The sequence below is a fragment of the Trichomycterus rosablanca genome, chromosome 19 (genome assembly GCF_030014385.1).
Source record: "Trichomycterus rosablanca isolate fTriRos1 chromosome 19, fTriRos1.hap1, whole genome shotgun sequence".
NCBI lineage: Eukaryota > Metazoa > Chordata > Actinopteri > Siluriformes > Trichomycteridae > Trichomycterus > Trichomycterus rosablanca.
In genome coordinates, this window is record NC_086006.1 from 6504626 (window position 1) to 6527575 (window position 22950).

At 38.2% G+C, this 22950-nt stretch overlaps 1 protein-coding gene across 2 annotated transcripts in view; it reads right to left on the bottom strand.

Moving 5' to 3' along the window:
* Positions 1–22950, bottom strand: part of ptpn11b (protein tyrosine phosphatase non-receptor type 11b) — a 40481-nt gene continuing 17531 nt past the window's right edge. Inside the window, exons 2-16 of one of the 2 annotated variants that reach the window (XM_063015205.1) lie at positions 21911–22033; positions 13980–14174; positions 12973–13165; positions 12149–12265; positions 11881–11994; positions 10837–10933; positions 10677–10756; positions 9747–9902; positions 8715–8846; positions 8156–8310; positions 7448–7515; positions 6407–6558; positions 5597–5697; positions 4094–4211; positions 1–3130 (exon numbers count right to left, since the gene is read on the bottom strand). In XM_063015205.1, coding sequence (XP_062871275.1) covers positions 4127–4211; positions 5597–5697; positions 6407–6558; positions 7448–7515; positions 8156–8310; positions 8715–8846; positions 9747–9902; positions 10677–10756; positions 10837–10933; positions 11881–11994; positions 12149–12265; positions 12973–13165; positions 13980–14174; positions 21911–22033 — 1768 coding nt within the window. In that variant the 3' untranslated portion in view covers positions 1–3130; positions 4094–4126. Of the gene's footprint in view, positions 3131–4093; positions 4212–5596; positions 5698–6394; positions 6559–7447; positions 7516–8155; positions 8311–8714; positions 8847–9746; positions 9903–10676; positions 10757–10836; positions 10934–11880; positions 11995–12148; positions 12266–12972; positions 13166–13979; positions 14175–21910; positions 22034–22950 lie in introns of both variants that reach the window. The other variant, XM_063015202.1, reaches the window with a different exon arrangement.

Sequence of the window (22950 nt, forward strand, 5' to 3'; positions counted from 1 at the left end):
TACATTTTCCATGTCTGTTTATTATCACTGAGATAGTCATTGCATCAGCTGTGTTGCCAGAACAGAAGGCATTTAGACTGAACCAGTGCAAAAGGAAAAATGGTATTCACACAAACACGGTCAGTATAACAGAATTCAGGTCTGACCTAGTACAACCACAAGTGATAAACATGGGTTAAAAAAAACACAACAACATAAAATTTAACTCAATTAAAAAAAAAAACAATGTGTGGTATAGCTAAGTATAGTTAACATTGCAACTATAATAACACACACCACTGACTTGACGGAGCATTCTAAAACAAACATACAAAAGCCATCAATAAATGTCGATATTTTATCATCCAATCGACACATACTACTGAATAATAAATCATAATCGAGAAATAAAATCCATTCAACAGTGATGTCAAAACAGCAAAACGTTAACCAAACAACGCTCCAATTCTCCAGCCAGGACACAGCAGTTCATACACAATTTCAAGTATTGAATCTCAGCATTTCTTTGAATTGGAAGATTGACCCCTCAGCCAATTCACAGTGACAAGGTGAAACAATATCAAGAAGAAACAAACAGTTGTAGAAATAAGATTTAATAAATAAACCTTTCCCTCCTTCAGTGGTATAGGACAAGAAAATACACTTAAACCTTCTTAATTTAGCTTCATAAGTAGATTTGTAGCAGTACACTGCATCCCACCCTGTGGCTAATCCCACACATGCTTGCCTACATCATTTTTGGCTTAAAAATTCATTCTGTTGATGACCGTGCTCTTAAACAGCACACAACAGAATATATAACTCATAAACTCCCTTCACACGTACTTTTAAACCCATAATTATAAATGTTTTCTCCCGGTTCAGGTCAAGTGTTAATTATACGCAAGCTAACACCATAATTTACCAAATCAAGGCTAGTAAGAGTTTACTATAGAGAGTTTATATATTAATTTCTAATGATGGATCATGCATGAACCGAGGCTAATAAAATACCATGTGAGAAATGCTAACAGCTTTTAAGGCGGCTGATTTAAAACAGCAAGGTGAAGCAGTAACAGCAGTTTAAATGTGGTCTGATTTTCACCCAACATATTCTGCCTTAACCAACACCTCAAGTGCTTTTAATGTCTTTACTAATCAACAAATTATTTTACTCTTCACAGTCCAAGCTGGAAACCCACTTGGGTTGCAGAGAACGTTGAATCAACCACACTGGGTGCAGAGAAGAATTACCCTGGACAGGGAGCCAGTCCATCACAGGGCTTAAGCTATCTCCTTCCATTAACACTAATGTTACTCTGTGTTAATAAACATTTTATATTTCTGCAGATCATTTACAATTATTCCTAGACTTTCAGGAAACCTTTTTAAGCCTGGACTGTTAATAAGTAATTGATGTACAATAAAGACAGTAAATTAATTTAGTGTAATAAATAATATTACCAGTGAACATAACCTATTATTATCCTAGACTTTGAGAGTAAAACGTGCTAAACGTTTTGTATAACTGCTCCATTTTAACTGAGTAGAAAATCTGTTAAGGCTAAAGCTCCACCACAAAATATTAAAACTATACTGACGTTAGAACAAGATTTGTGTCACACTCAAATGAAGCAGTCTCAACCTTTCCACGGGTGACATCACAATCCTCCTGATTTAGCCCTCAGTTAAACCCACTTTCTTGGTGGTAGACAGTGATTAATCTGAACCATTATAACCGGAGTTATTTTAAGCCTACGAAACCTGGCGCATTTGACAAATCCTCATTATGAGCAGCCTACCTCAATGAGCACTCTTCTTGACATCACAAGTGACGCTGACTCCATAATCATCATGTCTGGATTAAAGACATCTTACAAATTGCTTTTTTTTTTTTTTATAGACAAATCTATTTTTTTAATCTTCTGCTTGGAGCCATCTGGCCTGCCTACGTCTGCACTGCACCGATACACCGCCTTGCCCCGTCTGCCTGAACGTCATGACTTCCGAATACCCGTTATACTTCACATACCTTCTCAGACCTGCAGCTTTGAAACATAGAGTGCAATCCCTGAACAGATCCCTGAAAACCTAATCATAACACCTTTTACACCCTGATCATCAGTTAAAAAAGGTTTCATGTTCTTCTTTTGAAGAGCACGTGGAATTACAATCAAATAAGAATCAGATCGACCAAGCTTAGCTGTTTGAAAATCAGCTTGCTAAAACCTGCTGAACATCTTCAAATCACATTCACAACTGAGGAAATCATCGATTAAACCACAGCAAATTATTCAGACGTTTTCATTGACATCTCAAAGCTCTATACATAATATAGAAAAGACCTTTAGCTTTAAAGACATGCCTAATGAAAGTTTAGTTAAGTAACGACTGCGCAGTCAGCATGATTGGTCTACGAGCCCATTCATAATTGTTACATGCCCCCAGATATATAAAAAGTGCTCTATGAGCTGTGCTGGCAAAGCTCTGTAAAGAAGTATCAAAGCAGATGCTTAAACTAAATAAGCAGAAAATGCAGAATACATAATGGCACATGTGAATCTTGCTGTATATATTATTCCTTGCACACCTACAATCTAATTGTACTGTTAGCTAACAATATCGTTAGCAACCTTCCTCTTTTTTTGTAACCATAAAGCAGCTGTTTCAATAGTTCTTGTGTCACTGACTCAGATAATTCACTGTGTCACCTAGCAAAGCTGCTGCTATTAAGATACTCTGAAATATACCAAAGGTCTCTAGACACAGCAGATAGGATTCAGTGCAAGGTCTAACAGCAGGCATACAGAGAGTGGACAGGACAAAGCTGGAACCAGGACTTGGTTCCACTGAACAGTCTTCGTCTGTGTGAAAGTAGTCGAGCAGATGAGCGGCGGACTGTGCATGCTTATCAGACTGGAGGGAGAAGCACCGAGGCAGCTGTGCTCAGGCTATTTGCTGCAGATCAGGCACTTAAACTGCAAGTGAAACACCCACAGACAGTCATTCAGTCAGTCGGGAGGAAGTGGAAGAGCCGCTCTCTGTGCCTGTCGGCCTTCAGCGTGGACGTCTTCAACACGAAGCCGTCCATCTTCTCAGTGCCACCTTCAGGAGCTGCCCCACAGCCAAGTGCCTGCACATAGTACCTACGCTGCAACAGAAAAAGGACAATGTGGTAATAAGTACTGAATAGAACAAGTCATATATACTTATACAGGTGTACAGTACAAATAAATTATTTTGTCGCATATCCCAGCTTGTCTGGAAGCAGGGGTCAGAGCGCGGCCATTGTATGTCGCCCCTGGAGCCGAGAGTGTTAAGGGCCTTGCTCAAGGACCCAACAGTGGCTGCATGGCAGAGCTTGGATTCGAAATCTCAACCTTTCAATTGAGCTCTACCCACTAGGCTACCCCTGTCCCTAAATTAACAACATAGTAAAACTGACTCAAAAATGGTTGCTTGAGCAGTGCAACAGTAAAATATGCTAGCCCACTACTGCTAAGATCCAGGGTTCAAATCTCAGTGGTGCTATGAGCCAGTTGGGCCTCTCCACAGCGTTGACTGGCTATGTCTAGGGTTATGCACTGCCCTGTCCAGTGTATTTCTGCCCTGTGCCTAGTGTTTCCCAGTGGAACCGAACCGCCGTGACCTCATCCAGGATAAAGTGGCTGATGAAAATGAAATAAAAGATCAAAATCCTTATAGGGCAAAAACAGACAGATATCCAACAGATAGTGTCTCTTATTTTACTGACTCGCTCTAGAATCTGAAACAATGCTGCATGCTCAAACAAATGCAACATCATTTTTGAAACATTATAATGTTACAAATTGATTTCAGTTCTGTCGTGGTATTCAAGATCGAACACACCCTTTTTATGTAAGCACTGCATTATCTCATAGTTTTCTCAGAGTTTTCTCATTTTCCAAAACCCAGGCCCACACATAACCTCACATTCCTTCTCTGACTTACTTTCTATTGCAACTCTCAATCTTTTACACCATTTGTGTGAGCACCTGGATGAGTGTGGTATTAACTGTAGTGCAACATGACTGTTTGTGTGTGTGTGTGTGTGTGTGTGTGTGTGTGAGCGTAAAAGGAAATGCATACTCACACATAGTCTGTGTGAGGCAGCAGCCTCTGTGCCCTATCTCCTGGAGTTTGTGCAGGCGGAGCTCTTCGAAGTTTTGATGTTGACGTTCTCGTACACACTGGATGAGTTGTCGTTCATCCTGATAAAATCAGACAGGATGTTACAAATACAAAATATGAGAACATTTCAAAAGATGAAAAGTTATAGTCTTGTGCCCAGTGTTTCCTAGACCTGCCATCCTGACCAAGATAAAGTGCTTGATGAAAATAAAAAACGTAAATGTGAGAAGGAGATGTAGTACACTTTACAAATTTGCTGATATAGACATTTGGATCTGATGCAAACATCTATCAGACTGCAAATAAATGCAAGTGGGTTTAAGTTTGCATCCACATAGCTCTGTTTCACAGGCACTTTCTTTAGAAGTTTTATTCACTACAGCCTGGTTTAGATTTATGATTGTATCTTTGACAGGTGCTGCTATTAGTACTGGGCATGTCAGCATTTTTCTCAATCCTCCAGGTCAATTTAAAATACAACTCAACGGTATTCCATGTATTCACTGTCCAGGGCGTCAATCCATCACAGGGTGAAAGACACAAACATTTACTCAATCATTCATGACAATGGGCAATGTAAAGTTGTCAGTCAACCTTCTTTTTGGCAGGTGAGGAAAAAAGAAGCAGCAGGTAGAACATGCATTACTCCTTACAGACAGTGGCCGGAGGTAAAGATCGAACCCCAGGAACCCATGAGCCACCTTGCCACATATGCATTCATACTGATCCTCTTCAGATCAGACAGTTGCTGGCTTTAGCAAGCTTTTAACCTTGCTTTAACCGTGCATTGTACTGTCAGTGACTGTGATTAGCATTATTGTCATTAGTAAGGCAGAGGTAAATTGCAAAATCCAGTGTTCGTATCTCCGACGGTGTTATTGGCCAGTTGGGCGTCCACATACAGTCATGATTGGCTCAGCGATGGTGGGTTTGAATGCCCAAAGCCCAGCATTGTATTGCCGTCCTGTCTGGGGTGTGTAACTGCATCACACCTCATGATTCCAGAAACCAGACCAGGATAAAGCAGCAGTAAAACATAAAAATGAACTGATTATTATTATTATTAATGTTTACAAAATAGGCTTAATATGAACACCACTGCCACTTTGGTGTGCTGTGAATAGGAAATGTATTTACATCAGTGCCATAACCATAAAAATCTTGAGAACCCATCTTTAATTAAAGGTCTAATCATTACCACATGCAGAAAAATAACAACCCATTACAAACCTACTCATCCTATTTAAATGTTCAGATGTAAAACTGTGGTGCTCTGACGTCACCCTATAAACCTAATCCTGTCTGAATCAGGCTTAAGATAAGAGGTCTTAGGGTGAATTGACACTTAAATTCAGTCCATGAACTCAAATGTGTCAATCCTTTCAATGTACTTAAAATATTAAGCAGCGTGTGGGTAGTGTGTGGGGTGAGCATGTGATAAAAGGGGGAAGTAAGAGGTACTCACACAGATGGAGTGCGAGGTGAGCTCATGTTGGACTTGGCTCTAGCATTTGTCATCTGAGGGTACTTGATATTGGAGTATTCTCTTTCATTTGTCTTAGTTCTCTGCAAAAGATCATCGGTTATCATGAGCCAGAGGAACAGAACGAACAAAAGACCCTCATTTACAGTTTTAACCTCAAGCTACAGACAGTACTGGATTTTATTACACAGGTGGTGCAGAAGAAGCATTATGCAGTAATGAGTAAAATGGAATTAAACCCAGAGGAATATTGCAATTTCTTACACTGAAGCTCTATTAACAGGAATGAAAGTGCATCTAGTTGATGTATGGTTTAAGGGGGGTCAATCCTCTAACATCATGGACATGTACAAACATTTTTGGCCAGTGTTTTGTGGCCTACCAGTACTGCACACAAGGGGTTTGTCTGAAAACCTAGTGAGCTGCCTAAGTAGAGAGTATTTTAATAAGACATCAAACATATAAGGCAGAACATTTAGACACACTAATTGGACAGTGATTACATCACTGCAGTTTTTGCTTACTAAGCTAACACATTTAGCCTCAGGCCATTCAAACCAATAGGCTGAGGTGACATAACCCACTAGTATGCCAGCTAACATCCATAATTGGCTATGTTTAAGGGACGGTGGGATTCCTCATTAATGCTGCAATTGGCAGCTGCAGAATAAAGATAAATAACAGAGAATGACTGCGTAGACCCGCCTCGTGCAGGTAAAAAGGTTGCCTACTGCACACGTCTGATGGGGTGTGAGCAGTTAGCTGGACATCATCTCTTACTTGTGGTAGTACCTGTTCCTCCTCCAGTCTTTTCTGTGCTGTGTCAATATACTGCTGCACGGCCATATAGATGAACTTGTACTGGGCTTCAGTCTGGACCATGCCTGATCGCTGCTGGCGCACTCTCTGTATGGTCTTTGGTACGTCAATGTCACAGTCTAACCCTATAAAAACACAACCAAATGAATTAGAATCGCTTTAAATACATGGATCTTTAAAAGTCATTTTCATTTACTTTCTACAATTGCCCTTGACTGGATAAATCATAAAAATATAAGCTAGTCTACTATGCAGGTGAATTGTCTAATGTGCTATTTTTTGGTTGCCCAAAAACAAACAAACACAAGAACATTTAAAAAACAAAAGGCAGGGACACAACATGAACAGGGTGTTAATCTAATATTTTCTGCAACCTACATTTCAATTAATCTTTGATGAAATGTAGTACGCCCTGTGCGCCCAACTCCAACCATGTGTTTATGGGCCTTCCCCCGAACTGTTGCCACAAATTTAGAAGCACAGAATTTATTTTATAGAAATACTTCATACAATGAGCGTGGCTGAAAATAATTAAAAGGGGAGTCCACATACTTTTGGCCATAAATCATGCACATGACTAGAAATATTTTATAGAAAAACATTAGTTGGACCTATGCTGTGATCACCACAGAATTTATGCAGAGCGACACTGTGTATGTAAATGTCTTGCAAAAAAGTATCAGCCCAGCAAAGAATAAAGGGCAATTTTGTTCATTCTATTTGTGCATGTATTTAATTTTACTCCCAAAAGCACACTGTACACAATGCTGGAGTGTATTATGGCGAAATAATTGAGGGCTTAAGATAGTGCTTAAGTCACAGACTGGGAAATCCAGCATTTTATCTGTCATACCAACTAGAAGTGAGCCAATGTTTTTCTTGGTATCAGCAGCCTACTAAGTCACTAATCCACTGAATAAAAAAATCTAGCCTGGAGATAAAATCTGCTTGTCCTGGCTGCCCAGGCTAAATAAAACTTGAGACTCCATGAATCTGAGGGAAAGAAATACATACCTTGTCTATTTATGATATCGATTAGGATGTCGATTACAATGATTGTTCCCGTTCTTCCTATTCCTGCACTGTAATAAAAAAAACAGAAATCATAAGAGAAGTAAAAAAAATTGGACAGATCTTAACAAATACCCATAGAGCCATATAAAACTTAAATCTGTACAAATACTGACCCTAGAGTGCTGTATAAAAGTATTCAGTCCCCAATCTAAGTCAAGTTTATTTTAAATCTCTGTGTACTGCACCTTTATTCTTCTATTCTATCCTGAACAGACTGCCGTTGTCTGCTGTTATGAAGCATCCCATAGCGCAATGCTACCACCAACATATTTTACAGTGGAAATGGTAAATTTGCCTGGCTGATAAACTATACCACACACAAACTATGATTCCTAACTTGTTTGAAATGCTCAAAATCAACTATTTATCCATGCAAAGTCAGTGAGTAAAGGTGACATTATGCACACTGCTTTGGACACAGTAGAAAAACTTGCTGGAACATGAAATTCCATAAACAGAGGCGCCCAGCCGACCGGTAGCAGTGCTGAGTTTCATATTCTGGGAGTTCAGAATCCCAGCACTGGTGTGCTAGCGGATTATCTAGCTGCACCGCCTGGGTGCCCTAAAAAAATTGTAAATGCAATTTACCAAAATGAGACGTGCAAATTTAGCAGACTCTTGACGTAAATAAGCTGCATTGGTCATTACCTGCAGTGCACTATGACCGGTCCGGTGTTTGGAATGGAATTCTGAGTTCTGTTGACCTGCTCGAGAAAGTTGAGAACCCCTCCTGGTTCGTTGGGCACACCGTGGTCTGGCCAGCTCAGGTACTGGTAGTGCCAGATATCCCGAAGTGGCTCTTTCTATAGCAAGTTTAAGACGAAATAAGCACTGTGAGTGGTCAGCTGTAGCTGAGTGGTTCAGACCTGTTAATAGTACAGCATTATGTCATTTAGGTTTATGTTGGGTTGGTTTGTTAATCGGAGTGAGCCGATATTCACTGGTTTACATTATACTCCTTGGAGTACTGTGACTATTTCTAGTTCAATGATTTCTAGTTTTACATAAGTGTCCTCAGTTTTATTCCTGTTAGAAAATTGAGTATTGTCTTTGTTTTGATTGAGGATATCTCTCATTTAACTGACTGGTCAAAGTCAGTCATTGTCTTTCTCTTGTGTATTTAGGGCATTCTGTCAGAATATGTGTTATGGTGATTGGTTTTCGGCAGGGGCTTAGTGTGACTAAATAGTTCTAAATAGTAACTTACCCGGTCTGTACATGTAACCTCCAGCTCCCTGAGGATGTAGTCCTGTGCAGCATGCTCCTTCAGGTTCTTCACACTCAAATTTCCAAACTCTTTTGTCATGCCTGCATCAGGCCAGTATCGCACACACTTATTCTGTAGACGGACAAAACCACAATTTTAATAGAACTAGTGAATAGCAGCAACAATATTCATGTATAAGCTCATTACAGCAAGTCCAAAACAGTAAACAGTACAAGCCTTTATGTATTTATTATGCATAAAACTTCTGTACTTGCATACTAGGCTAGAAAAATTAACAATGGTTAACAGAGGTTAATGTTTGCCCTGTAGAGAGAAATATGACATTTTGGACATAGAAGTCAAGCAAGGATATAGCCATCTGCATTGCTGCACCACACTGTATACAGACATATAATACCTAAAAAGTAATTGCACTTATACTGACATAATGACATAAAACACACCCAAAAATTATTTGTAATATTGTAGTCAGTGAAAAAGTCAATTGAAATGACCTTAAACCAATCAGTTCTTATTAAAAGAAAAACACTTATTTCTTTAAGATTAAAACAATAATGCTTACATTTGACCAGTTGGTCATAATAATAGGACTCATCTCAACAAAGCTGATAAATCTCTACCAGTGTTTTACTTCTACTGTTAGACCAGCCACTATAGCTCAATATTAATAGACTTATAAGTACACTCTTTCTTTTGTTTAATAAGTCTGAGGAAGGTGATTTGATAAATAAATGTTTCTTTTATTCATTAAAAGTTTCAACTGTTGCTTTATTCAATTACAGGTTGTGGGGCTGCTGGAGTTTAAGTTAAAGAAAATAATCACAAATTACAATTAAAGTATTGTTCAAAACATCAAGCAAATGTGTTGGATGAAAAAAAGCTGCACTGCAGCTTTTAATGCCTGAACCACACTGCTGAAATGTGCACAATCTTCAGAGCTCTCTGTATCAGAACAAAGCTTTGATTTTAACCAGCTGAAAATGAAACGTGGGCTCCAAGGCCGGACCTCACCCTGCCTCGCTCCATCTCCTTGGTTGTCATGACAATAACGTGTGCGTTTTCCTGGTAGACCATCTTCCAAAAGTCTACTACTGTGTTCTGAAGGCAGCCCTGAGTAGCAATGAACACCTTCCCTTCATCCCCATGTCGATCCTCTTCGTGCATACTCTGAAAAAAGAGCGTATTGTTTTTAAGAGGACAAAAAAGAACACTGTAGCAATGCTGGATTATTACATTCACCTTAAACTGCTTCATGACTATGCTATACGAACACTACTTTTTACAGGTGAACCATATCTGTGATAATTAACATGTTCACTTGGATCACAGGTACACCAATTTGTGCTTAAAGACATTCATTTTCTAAAGAAGCTGGCTTCTTCGGGAAATTAATCATAGCAGCTACAAAGTTTTTTTTCATATAAAAGTGATACTTGCCTCATACGTCTGACAAAAGAATTCTCCGAGTTTGACATTTTAGCAGTAAGCTTCACAACGTTGAGCAAATCACATCTGGTATTTAATTTAAATATTTACAGCTTTCCAGATAATACCATTAAAGCTGAGATTATGCAGAATTTATTCTGTTTTGTTTGGCTACCGGCTGCAAACATTATCCTCACCTACATTTAAATCCCACTCTTTTTATCCATAAATAAAGTAAGACTAGCAGTTAGCAAAATACATAGAGCCTACATCCATTAGTAATGTGTTTATTTTTTGGGATGTTTATGGCAGTTTAGGACATTGGATGGTCTGGGTAATTTTAAGCCCTTAAATAAATCCATCAGAATAAAAAGTTGCTAAATGTCAGATATGTAAATAGAGTCAGAGTAAAAACCTACTTGTTCTTTCATGTGATAAATGCAAGCTAATGGCCTGTTCATTTCTTGTTCTAATTGAACTATAAACTATAACTTAGTTGAGTTAAAATAGACTCACCCTGATGTAATTAGCATTGATGTAGTCAGAGCAGAGTACGTGGGGATCTGCCTCCCTTATGGTCACACGGGTGGTGTCAACTACAGAAAACACAAATGTAATTTAGATACGTCTAGTCTTTAACATAAAGCGGTGGATGTGTTTTGTAATATTTACTTACATGGTAGAATGTTTTTGTATCTGTTTTTGCTTTTATTTTCTGGTCTCTGCCCCTCTTTTCTTGGGTAGAGAAGTTTACATTCCTGCTGCTGTAGCATCTAAAAAAACAACCCCAAAAAACAAGGTATTATGAAATAACCAAGATACCTTGTGTTTTGTGGATAGTGTTTTACCACCTTTTGTTTGTTTTTCAGGTTCCTTAATGGTGCATTTATTGTTCCACTTCCAATAGTAATTGCATTTCTGATCAATTCTTCTTTTAATGTGCCCAAAATAAGAGAGCTTTATAGAGTAAAACCGGCCTTAATTGTAATGTTATTGATTAAAAACCAGTTGTTCCTTAAGGATTCCACTACTAGTAGTGCATGTCAACACAAATAAATAATTAATTATGGTTGGGAAGGTGCTTTCAAAAAAGCTCTGGGATAAAATTGTGACAAGGCCCGAGTTAGAAGATGGCTAAAAAAGATTTTGAAGTACTATTCAGAGCATTATTAGAAGTTGACCAATGATAACTTAGGGTTTAAGTCTTGTTGGCATGTCACAACTTTACAAGCTTTACTCAAGGCTTGCCAATATGGCAGCGTGGCAAGAAAGTAGACTGAATTGGACACTTGGAAAAAACACTAATGGTCAGATTATTACAAGACTAAACATTTTGGACTGAACACCAAGCACTAAACCATACCACACACCCCCTCTGATATATTTACACTTTTTTTTTCAACTTGCCAGAAATGGGTTCCTACAGAGAGCAGTATTGTGTATGCAGAGTAACACACAGCTTTTCATTATCTATCAGCTCTGTGCAGGCACCCTTGACCAGCCAGCAGAGGCTGTAATTACAGCAGTAATGAGGAATCCCTTAGACTATCCGTAACACCACCCACAGACAATCACGTCTGTATAGAAGCCTGGGTTGCAGATGTGCATCTAAAATTTGTACACAAGCATTTAGACAAATCAGGATGTTTTTGGAACAATTTACTAATTTACTAAACAAAACACTCAGCAAAGTAAAATAATAGTTATAACACTGACACACCTCAAATTCCTCCCAGAAACCTTGCTTGGGCTTCTCCGAGTTGTCTGCCACCTTGTTCAATTCTCGCACCCGGTTCTCAATGTTGGCAGCATTTATCCGTGTTGCATTGAAAGGCTTTTATTGTAAAGAGATAACAGACACAATTAATTATGACAAAAAGCCAATAAATCAATAAAACCATGATATATTTCTGTCGTTTTTTTTGGACATTTGACTGAATGATCTAGCAAGAACAAAGAGAGAAGCAAAGTTAACCATTATTAGGAACCTGTTTGAGGTGAACTACAATTCCACTCTTCTCCACCATCGGGTTTTTTTTATAGTGCTCAACCAAGTCTGCTAGTGTATCAAACCTCTCTCCTCCACCCACGTCATACTTCCCATCCTGCAACACAACAAGAAAGCAACAAAAATCTTCAGTTGTTGTTTTGTTTGGTTTGATTTAACATCATGTTAGTGTTTATGGCTAGTTACATGACAGGCACCTGGTTCTCTAAACAGTTTATTTTCTTTTATAGTCCCTGCTGTATGTATCTCATAACATAATCTTATATATAAGCTTATAATCTGTATACAATTATTTATCAGTTCTGTTTTAGGAAGTGTGAGTCAAGTGTTTAATTTCTATATAGGTGGTTTGAAGTTTGCTGCGTCTAGGCCTGCAAACTAGACTTTAACTTATACGGCAGTGGGTGTATATTACTTTTTTTTTTTATGTGTGTATGAATCTAGCCATCTAGGGGTCTATATATACAGAGTAAGGGTGCTGTGAGGTGAAGCCACCCTTTGCATGGTATTTTTGCCCTGCGCCCAGTGTTTCCTAATAAAACTGGACCTGCTGTAGGGCTCAGGTGATCTATTATGCTAGCCCACTACCAGGTTTTAATCTTAGCTGTGCTAACGGCCAGCCGGATGTGTACACAGACGTGATTGATTTTGTCTTGGAGTGTGTTTATGCCTTGCACCCAATGCTTTTGAAAGGAATCTGACCCCCCGCAGCCCTGACCTGAATAAAGCGACTGGTGATGGTGAAAAATGGTTACCCACACTATCAATCTATTTATTGAACTGTACATTTAAAATACGCCATACCTGGTATCGTATCATAACATGGGTGACTTTTGTCTTGCGGTCCACGTTTTCATGCTTCTCCTCGTTAGTAAGAACAGACAGCACAAAATCTCCAGGTTTGCTCTGACTCTCTCTCACCAGAAAGCTGCCAGGCTTACCCTTCTCTGTGAGCAGCTTCTCTGCATCTCTCCCTGATAGATGGCCGTGATACCACCTGAATACAGACACGGCCACAGCTCATTTTACCAGAGAAAAGATTTCACCAGCATTTTAATTAACAAAAACACAGGTGGAAGCTGCAGAACTATAAAGACTAAGCTCACGCCAATTTTCATAACAGAAAACTGAAATATTTCATTATACAGCACATGATGAGACGAAGCGATAAAAACTATGCGTTTGTGGTTGGAAAATTGGCACGTTTTTGTAGACAGCTCGCCTACACTGTGTGGTAGTGCTGTTGATGTGGAAAGGTGAAAGTATGTGTGGGAGGTAGCCTGGCTGTTTTTGTTTAATGGAAAACCCACAAAAACCAAACTATCATAAACTGTGAGCTTGATAAGATGAAAACGCTAAATGAGACACCGCTGGTCCTCAAAGCAAACCTAAACATTTTAGTGAGCTAGTAAATGTCAGTTTGAGTGGATATAACAAAGTAAAAACATCAGGCCTGCACATAAACACCAAATATAAACATGGTGCTGAGGAACAGCTGTTCTTGGTGCTGTATTTGTAGATGTGCTTTAGATTTTTAAATGATTTGGGTGTTCGATTTGTCATTTTGGATTGCACTGCCTTCTGTTAATGAATGGCAAATGGACATGGTTATGTTTACAAGATGTTGTAGTATATTTCTTTTTTATTATTTCCTTATACACTGCAAATATGTGGAATACCAGGCAAACTAATGCTGAAGCCATCAAGTGTTTCCTGCCCTGTGTGGTTTGTGCACTAGAGGGCAGGGTTTCATGTGTCCTTATTGGCGGGGTGTGTGTGTTGTGTGTGTGTGAACTGTGCCGCTATTGTACCTTTCAGAAGTGGGATCTTTGCAGTTTAGTGGGTATTTCAGCTCGATCACATCTCCGTTCCTCTCTCGCAGTAGGTCGTGCTGCTCTGTGTAGTACTGCACCAGCTCGGCCAGAGTGGCAAACTTCTCCCCGCCATACAGATCATAGTAGTCTCCTGAATTCTGGATCTTAATGTGGGTGACCTCATCATTTCGCCTAGTAAGTTAAGAAAAAACAGGTTAGAGGGCTAAAAGAATCAGTCTTCATCAGAGTTTATCAGATCTGAGTCAGTTTTTCAGATCAAACATGTGACCATTTATAATATACTTGCAGAGCTCATCCAGAATTTGTTTCCTTTGGGGACAATTTCTCATTTCAGACTTAGTTGTTATTTATTAGCTTGTTGTCATTTTATTATTACAATTATTGTTATTACTTTATGTTCAGCTATGTTATTATCATGTGGGCTAAATAAACACTGCACACTTTATTACTATTATATTATACTATTATATTGCTATTAATTATACTATTAAATTATTTATTACACTATAATTTGTTTCTTTAAAAAGACTAACATAAAAATACTGATATTCACTTAATGTGGTGATTTAAGGAGATTATTGCACATTTTCTAAACATATTTCTGTATAAAACTGCTTGTATTTCTTTCGATATTACTAGTTTTACTAAGCAATCATGTCTTTTCAGAAAGCCTGTCTCATCTCTGCATAAGATCTGCAGCATAAAGACGAAAGCACACCAGGTTACTTAGAAATGTAAACGCTCGCCATACTGTCTAAAAAATTAAAAACAAACCTAAAGCAAGAGGGACCTGTCCTCTGTATACACATGTGCATTACGGCAGAGCAGAATCCTATCGGTGAAGCTGTGAGTTTGCCAAACCTCAAATAATAAAGCTCAGTAATACTGGAATTATTCACATTTATCTAGAGTGAAAAAGGGATTCAAGTTTGAACACGTACACACACCGAGGCACAGCAGCAGTGCTACAGCTGCAAGCCTTTTAAATTTGTAAACCCAAAATAATCATATAAAATGAAAAATATTCTGCCATTCAAAGCACTGCTCTATTTATCATATATTCTTTAAAATCTAAAATAGTGCTACACAAACTTAGTGTAAATAATAAATAATCCAGGGAATAAATAAATAGATAGTACACAGGGAATAAATAAATAGATAGTACACAGGGAATAAATAACGCTACATTTTTCTTAGAAAAGTGTAAAATGCATTATTAATGCACTGTTAAGCTAAACAGCTCGGAAGTCATTTAATATTTATATTCTGATGTATCTAAAAAGTCAAATATAAATATCTATATATTTACATATTTGTATTAAAACTTGCACACTGCAGAGGTTAAAAATGTTATGTTTTTAGTACATACCTAAAAAAAATAAATACACCATAACTTTTTGACATACTACATTTTTTTGATAAATGATTGAGTTACATTTTAAGGTTTTGAAGCCACTGCCTTTTTAAACAGCAGAAGGAATTCACAGTGGAAACCTTCTTTATTTTTCTTTGTATTTACTGTAAGTATGAATGTACAGAAAATGTGCTGAAGTTCCAAATGTCAGCTTATGGAACAAGTTAAGGAGTACACCTGTGCAGATTCTTATCAGCTGGGCCCATACACCAAACCACAAGCGTGTGCTGAGTGCAGATCAAATCGAGCATAGGAAATTGCACTTCAGCAATTCTACAGTGCCATGCATTGCACAAAAGTATTTGCCCCCATTTGATTTCTTCTACTTTTGCTAATTACATTTAAATGTTTTAGATCTTTTAATTAATTTTAATATGATGACCACAAGAGCAAACAAAATAAAGCTTTACATGATCATTACATTTATTGAAGAAAAAGATTTATTAAAACCAAAATCACTCATGTGAAAAAATAACTGCCACCTCTGCCCCCCAACCAAATAATCAGTTGTGCCATCATTGGCAGTAACAAATGCACTCGAATGTGTCATAAGTAGTGATGAGTTATTTACATCACTGTGGAAGAATTTTGGCCCACTCTTTTTTGTAAATTGTTTTAATTCAACTACATTTCAAGTCTTGCCACAGACCTCAATAAGATTCAAGTCAGGATTTGGACTCAGCAAGTCTAAAACCTTAATGAGCATCAGGTAAGGAACTGACAGGCAGATATTCTTCTTCAGGACATTAGAGAGCAGAAATTAAGGTTCCATCACTTATAACAAGTCGTCCAGGTCCTGCAGAAGCAAAGCTGCCCCAGGCATCACAATATTTCCACCATGTTTGACTGCTGGTATGATGTTCTTATGGTGGAATACAGGTTAGCTTTACACCAAGATGTAACAGGACCAACTTCAATAAATGAAATTTTCATAAAAAAATGTTTACTTTGGTTCTCTTTGCCTGATATTTAAAGTCTGATGATCTAAAACGTATGAATGTGACAAATATGCGAAAATAAAGGAAATTGGAAAGGAGGATATACTTTTGCACTGCACCGTATGTCCGCTCTTGTTTAGATGCAGTAAGCTCACTCATACACACTTACACAAAATGATTATGAAGACAGAGTGCTAAAAAAGTGGAACAAATCCAATCGGATTGCTCCTCGTTTCTCGTTTGCCTCGTCTATCTATCTGTATGGGCTTGGCTCATAAAGCACTACTCTCTCCTGAGTGTAATTGCATTATAGTTGGAGCAGTGAAACCAGGGCACTACAGGCGGAGGCCTAATGGCCAGGGAATGAGCCGTCCATGCTGTTCCTCTGTGCACTTGTCTAATGTAATTACTCTGCACACGGTCAGTCATGCCAAAAATCCTCCGATTGATGTAATTTATTTCTCCACACGGCTATTCATATTTATAGTTAAGAAAGCCAAAAATGAAGGGAATCAGGCATCGTACATTAAATCAAATTAAATATGTTACATACATTTATTAAGTATTAATGGTCAGCTGATTCTGATCGATATAACTTTGGTTTTGGGTACAATCAATCATTAAAGTGTAAAAGTTTCAATTTCCCCATTGCAAACAGAAACGTACCCAGCACATCAGTCAAAAAAGTACTTTAAATAAAACCTCTTAAGATTTGAGCTTTGATTTTTTATGCACCCCTACACTGACCGAGTGCTCCGGTTTCCTCCCACAGTCCAAAGACATGCAAGTGAGGTAAATTGGAGATACTAAATTGTCCATGACTGTGTTCGATATAACCTTGTGAACTGATGAATCTTGTGTAATGAGTGACTACTGTTCCTGTCATGAATGTAACCAAAGTGTAAAACATGACGTTAAAATCCTAATAAACAAACAAAAAAACCTTTATATATTCTTAGGCATACTATATGTATATTTTATATTATACCACTATATTTCTTAGATGTACTGTATGTATATTCTATATATTTCTTTCTTGGCAATAGCCTGTCATATAAGCATTACAGTGCATGTTATACTGTGTATGGTGTGTGTTGTGACAAAGAAAAAAAATGTTAAATTAGCTAGGCTGATATTATTTAATAGACAGACTTTCTAAACTGTATATTTATTCGTATTTTAAGACTAGTATTTATTAGCATTTGATTAAGTTTTGTTTGTTTTTAAGATTAATTGTACATAGATTAGTTGATCGCCTTACACTGACTGACCGCTCATTTTCATCTTTACGTGATTTGGATCTCACTCAGCTCGTCTTTAGGCCAGAACGGGTGGGCGAGGCTACACTTCTACAGTCTTTGATTCAAGGACGCCTGCTGACTAATTTTATCTGTAGAGCAACACGAGTTCATCATTGATTTTTACTGCCAGAGCCGAGCTCGGCAGAAACGAGAGCACAACAACTCTACTGAGTCACTCCACTGCTGCCCTGTTTAACTGTTTCCTTCCTGAAGTTATAAATGCCCTGCACATTCATGCAAATATTTCACTACGGTCCAGTCAAAACATAGACCAGTTTATTAGACTACACATTACACACCAGCAAGGGAACAGTGCATTTCTTTGTCAGTTTAAATATCTATAAATACACTGACGTGTGGCTACATCTAGTGTTGTGTAATTCAGTTTTAGAATCCATATGTAGCACTGAAGCAACGTGCATTCCACCTCGTTCTGTCGAAATTCAGCTGAACTGACGGGGTTCCAGTTTCACAATCTAACAAAAATGAACTTTTGAAAGCGATAAAGATTAACATCAGTACAAACATCGTACCCAAAAGCAATATATTTTCATCATGTGTTCAGAATAGGTTTAAGAGGTCATTTCCTCTAGCTTTGCTGTCTTAGCTCTACCTACAACTGTGACATTACACATAATACTGACTTTTTCTCCGAGATGTTTGTCTGACTGAACTCACATCTACATCCTCTCCGAACAAGCTGCTGATCGGTTAACAATGGAACAGACGCCATGCTGCCGTCTCCACCCAGGAAACACGCAGGGGGAGAGATAAGAGTGTGTGAACGGCATGGTGAAGAAGATAATGCCATGATGGAATCCCTCAGTGCCCATTTAGCCCAAAACCTGCAGCCCTTTATCTAATAATGCTCTTTTAAAGCAAGTTCCTAATGACTTTCTAATCGCGCTTCTCGTCTTTCATGTGGAAGAGAGCAACTTCGTCCTTCTCTGGATTCCTGCAGACTGAACAAAGCTTTAGCTTGCTTTTCACTATTAATGCTGCCTTTTGGTATTTTCATAATGAGTAAGTCATTTAAATTTAAATCAATAGCTTGGGAAGCAAAGTTAGTACACCCTGGCTTTCAAAAAACTGAAGAATGATCCAGTCAGTAGGCATTCTACACCAAGTCCTTTACTAAAGAAGAGAAAACATTTGCTTAATTCATTAAATACATAATCTTTTTACCTTTAATATTTTGCCATTCAGAGGAAGCTTAGAATACATGGCAATGTTCTAAAAGATATTAAATGAATGTCTTGCAGTTCAAGCATTTAGAATGACAAAATTTCACAGAAATACTTTGATTAACACAAAATAATTTTTTTCCAAGGCCATCCTAATCCCCTTCATTTAAACCCCATTGAGAAGTCCACAAAAAAGACCATGAAGTCTAAAGAATCTGGAAACATTCCTAAATGAAGAATGATCTCAGATTCATTGATCATATCCTTCAATTAAGCATTATATCAGAAGACTATGTTGGACTGGAAGAAAGTCCAGCAGAGCATAATTTGCCCTATTAGACCAACAGGGCTTAAGTGGTCATTAATACTCACCATCCTGAGTTCATAGCTGTCTAGCCAATAGGAAGTAAAAAAATGTAATAAAGAAATGACAATCCAACTTCATGCTAGGATTTTTTATTTTACACATTCTCATACTTGACCATTTAATATAATTGACCTTTCCCTAAATGTGTACATATATAAGATCAGCTGAGAGGTCTGCGGTAGGGCTAAGCCACGTGGTCCTGCTCTCGAGACCATTAGACGTTATGCAAAGCCTCACCACTAAAGCCACAGGCAGCGGGTCTGGGGGTCTGCACACTCCTCGCCTTAAAGCCATTATGAGCTACCACTGCTGCTTTCCTGCCAACAGCCACAACACACAAGCTTCTCTCTCTCTCTCTCCTCTCACTCGCTCGCTCTCTCTCACTCTGTCTTTTTCACTTTCTCTCAATCTCTCTCTCTCTCTCTCTCTCTCTCTCTCTTCAAACTCGCTCTACAGACTAACAGCTGCAACAGCACAGTGCCGCCACAAGCTCTGATATCCTGGACAGTGTGAAAGAGCGAGTGTTGTCTAGGAATGCAGCCCTGTTCACATGAGCTATGCACAGGAAACCAGAACTACTTGGTGTTATAACTAATTTACACAATGATGCACCAGCCTAAAACCAGTGAAGTTTAACTGATTTTTTAATATTTCTTGTTGTACATGCAGTACTGGACATTACCCATCACTTAAATAAGTAAAAAGTCTCTTGTGACTTAAAGCAGATTGAGATAAAGTTCTTAATGATTATTTAGAATAGTTCTGAGAACAGTAAACACAAGATAAATGCTATTATATCTGTACCCGTTACTTCTCTGGATTTCAAGGTCTTGTAGAAATGTTTTTTTACTTGTTTAACTGTAACAAATCCATCAAAACATTATAAATCCTAATATCATTGCATCTAAATAATAATTTAATCTGATTTAAAGAGAAAAAAAGTATAAAAGCCACTGCTGTGTTCGTCACTATCCTTTTTTAATTAGACCAGCTAAGTGGCACAAACTATATTATTCTACCCTATTTTATTTACTCTATTTACTGTACTTACACTGTATTGGAGCTGCTGTAACACACTGAATTTCACTCATGGGGACCAATAAAGGAATTTTATCTTAGTAGCAGTACCTCAAACGTAACTGGATCTCAAAAATACCTACTGATTATGCCAAATAGAGTGTAACAAAATTTAAATGATAAAAAAAGGGTTCAATTCTAGATTTACTAACAGATAGATACAGTGAGTTCCATGTTGCTTCCATCTTTAAAATTTTAAGGACAGCAATTCATAAGAACAAGGTGAAGCAGCTGACACTGGTGACAGCAAAGCTACAGACAGGCCGAGGGCAAAAACAACAATCCCCCAGTGGGAATACCAACAACTCAAGTGACCTACAAAAAGTGACTACAACTTGAGTAAATTTCACAGACAATATGGTTGGCAACAAGCTCGAACTATAAATAAGCCCTTCATCCATAAGAAGCAAAGAAAAGCCAGGCTGAGGATTGGACCACAGAGAACTGGAATAAAGCCGTCTTTTCTGATCAGTCTAATGTTCAGCTTGGCACAAATCCGATCATGGTTAAACAGAGACCTGGAGATGTCTTTACTGTTTAGCTATGAGCTTAAAATGTAAAACTCTGACATCACAGTTTCAGTCTCATTCCTTCGGTTTCTGTTCAGTCCAGACTTTACTGTATTGCCTTAATTCCTTATTGTCTCTACATAATAGTCTGTGTATATACACCCTCTATTTATCCTGTTCGTTTGCTAAGTATTGCTGATTGTGGGATGCAATTACAGAGCTCGTATTGAATTTCCCTCCTGTTCTGGTTCACTTCCTTGTTTTTTTCTTTTGTGGGTTTCTTAGTTTGTTGAACTACAATCATAGAATTGCATAAATCCTGCTATAAACAGGGATCTTCTAAAGGTTTCTGCACTTTTATATCTTGGTTGGAAACGGTGAGCGCGGGGGGAGTAGTAACTGGTCGAGTCTGAGAGAGAGCTTATAAAACATTAAACTTTTGCATAATATTACACATTCATGTTAACTACCATCATTATAAAAGTCTGTGGCATAAAGTTGTTCACTGAAGTTTCATTGGAATCTAGGGATTTAAAACACTAAATGACCGTACACACACCGTACATGTTTAATATCATATAAAAGACCATTTTAACATGAATATTGGAAATGTACTGGTCTTGGCCAAAAATATTGGCACCTCTTCACTTTGTACAGCAAATGCACAGTGAATGCTTCCGTATTCATGTTTACATAAAGCATGAATACCCCCCTCTCCCCAGTAGATTTCAATCTTAAATGCTTTAGAAAAGCAATCGATCACGTAAATCCTAAGTGCAGTACTTTTCTCCTTTGCTATTTAACATTCTGCTTGTGCATGGCTCAAAAAGCACAGGCTGGCCACAGTGAAGTTCTGTAAAAACATGCCCATGCTTTACCAGACTTGAAAGTGTTTAAAGCAACCACAAAACTCTGACAAATCAATACGTCCACAGACTAAATGCTCTTGCTGTCTGGCCAACGCGACGTGCATCAAGTACAGCGAAATCAGCAGCAGTGAAAGGGAAAAAAACACTTGTCTGGAGTGATCAGTGACCAGCTGTATTGTCGCCCTGACCCGAGAGAGCAGCAGTCTCGTCTGAATTTATGCAGGAAGAATGAGGTTAAAGAGGCCTACCTGACAGAAAGAGTGAAGTCCCCTGGATTGCTCTTGCTTGGACGAGCCAAGAAGCTGCCATGGACACCTCGCGTCAGGAGAAGCTGTTCTGCCTCGATGCCAGTGATGTTCGGGTGGAACCACCTGGGTCAGAAATCATTTAGAGCCACTGGTTATACAGCTGCACCAGTACAGTATTTTATATTGCCTTTATTTGTCTTATATACATTTACATGTGTACAGTACAACAGAAGACTTTTTCCACAAAGCTCTACCCACTAGGCTACCACTGTTGTATCTCATAACAGCACATTTTACGCTATAGAGCTAATAATACTAACACTAAGTTACTCTCTTATGAAGCATTTCCTATTCAGAAAGCTAACAATCAGAAAAAAGAAAGTAATTAACATGCTTGACTGGGTGGAAAATTTAAAATGTACATTTTAACAATGAAAACCAGCCTCATTTTATATTGCAAGTTATTAGGGGCATTAGGTGGCCCGATGGGTAGCACTGTCGCCTCTCAGCAAAAAGGTCCTGGGTTCGAGTCCTTTCTGTGTGGAGTTTGCATGTTCTCCCCGTGTCTGCGTGGGAGCTTCAGTTTCCTCCCACAGTCCAAAGACCACCAGTCCATGCAAGTGAGGTGAACTGGAAATACAATCTGTGACTGTGTTTGACATTAATGACTTGAAATGATGTATCTTTATTACCTTATTTATTATCTTAATTAAGTGTGTAAAACATGACGTTAAAATCCTAATAAATAAATATTAAGGGCATGAAAATACATGGCTAATGTGGAGCCAGTAAAGACTGTAAAGCCAGACTTTATTTGTATTTCTTAGGTCATTGTGCCACACAATACAAACTAACATTTACAGATATCCACTGCTGAGAAGCTACAAGATAAAGTGATCTTGATCGCATAAACACTTTAATAATCAGTGCTCTGCTTAGGGGAATTTGATGACACACGGCATATTGACCTAGATCTTTATTTAAACACGCCATATATTCCACCTGATAAAATCCTGTTATGGTGGCAAAAATAAAATATG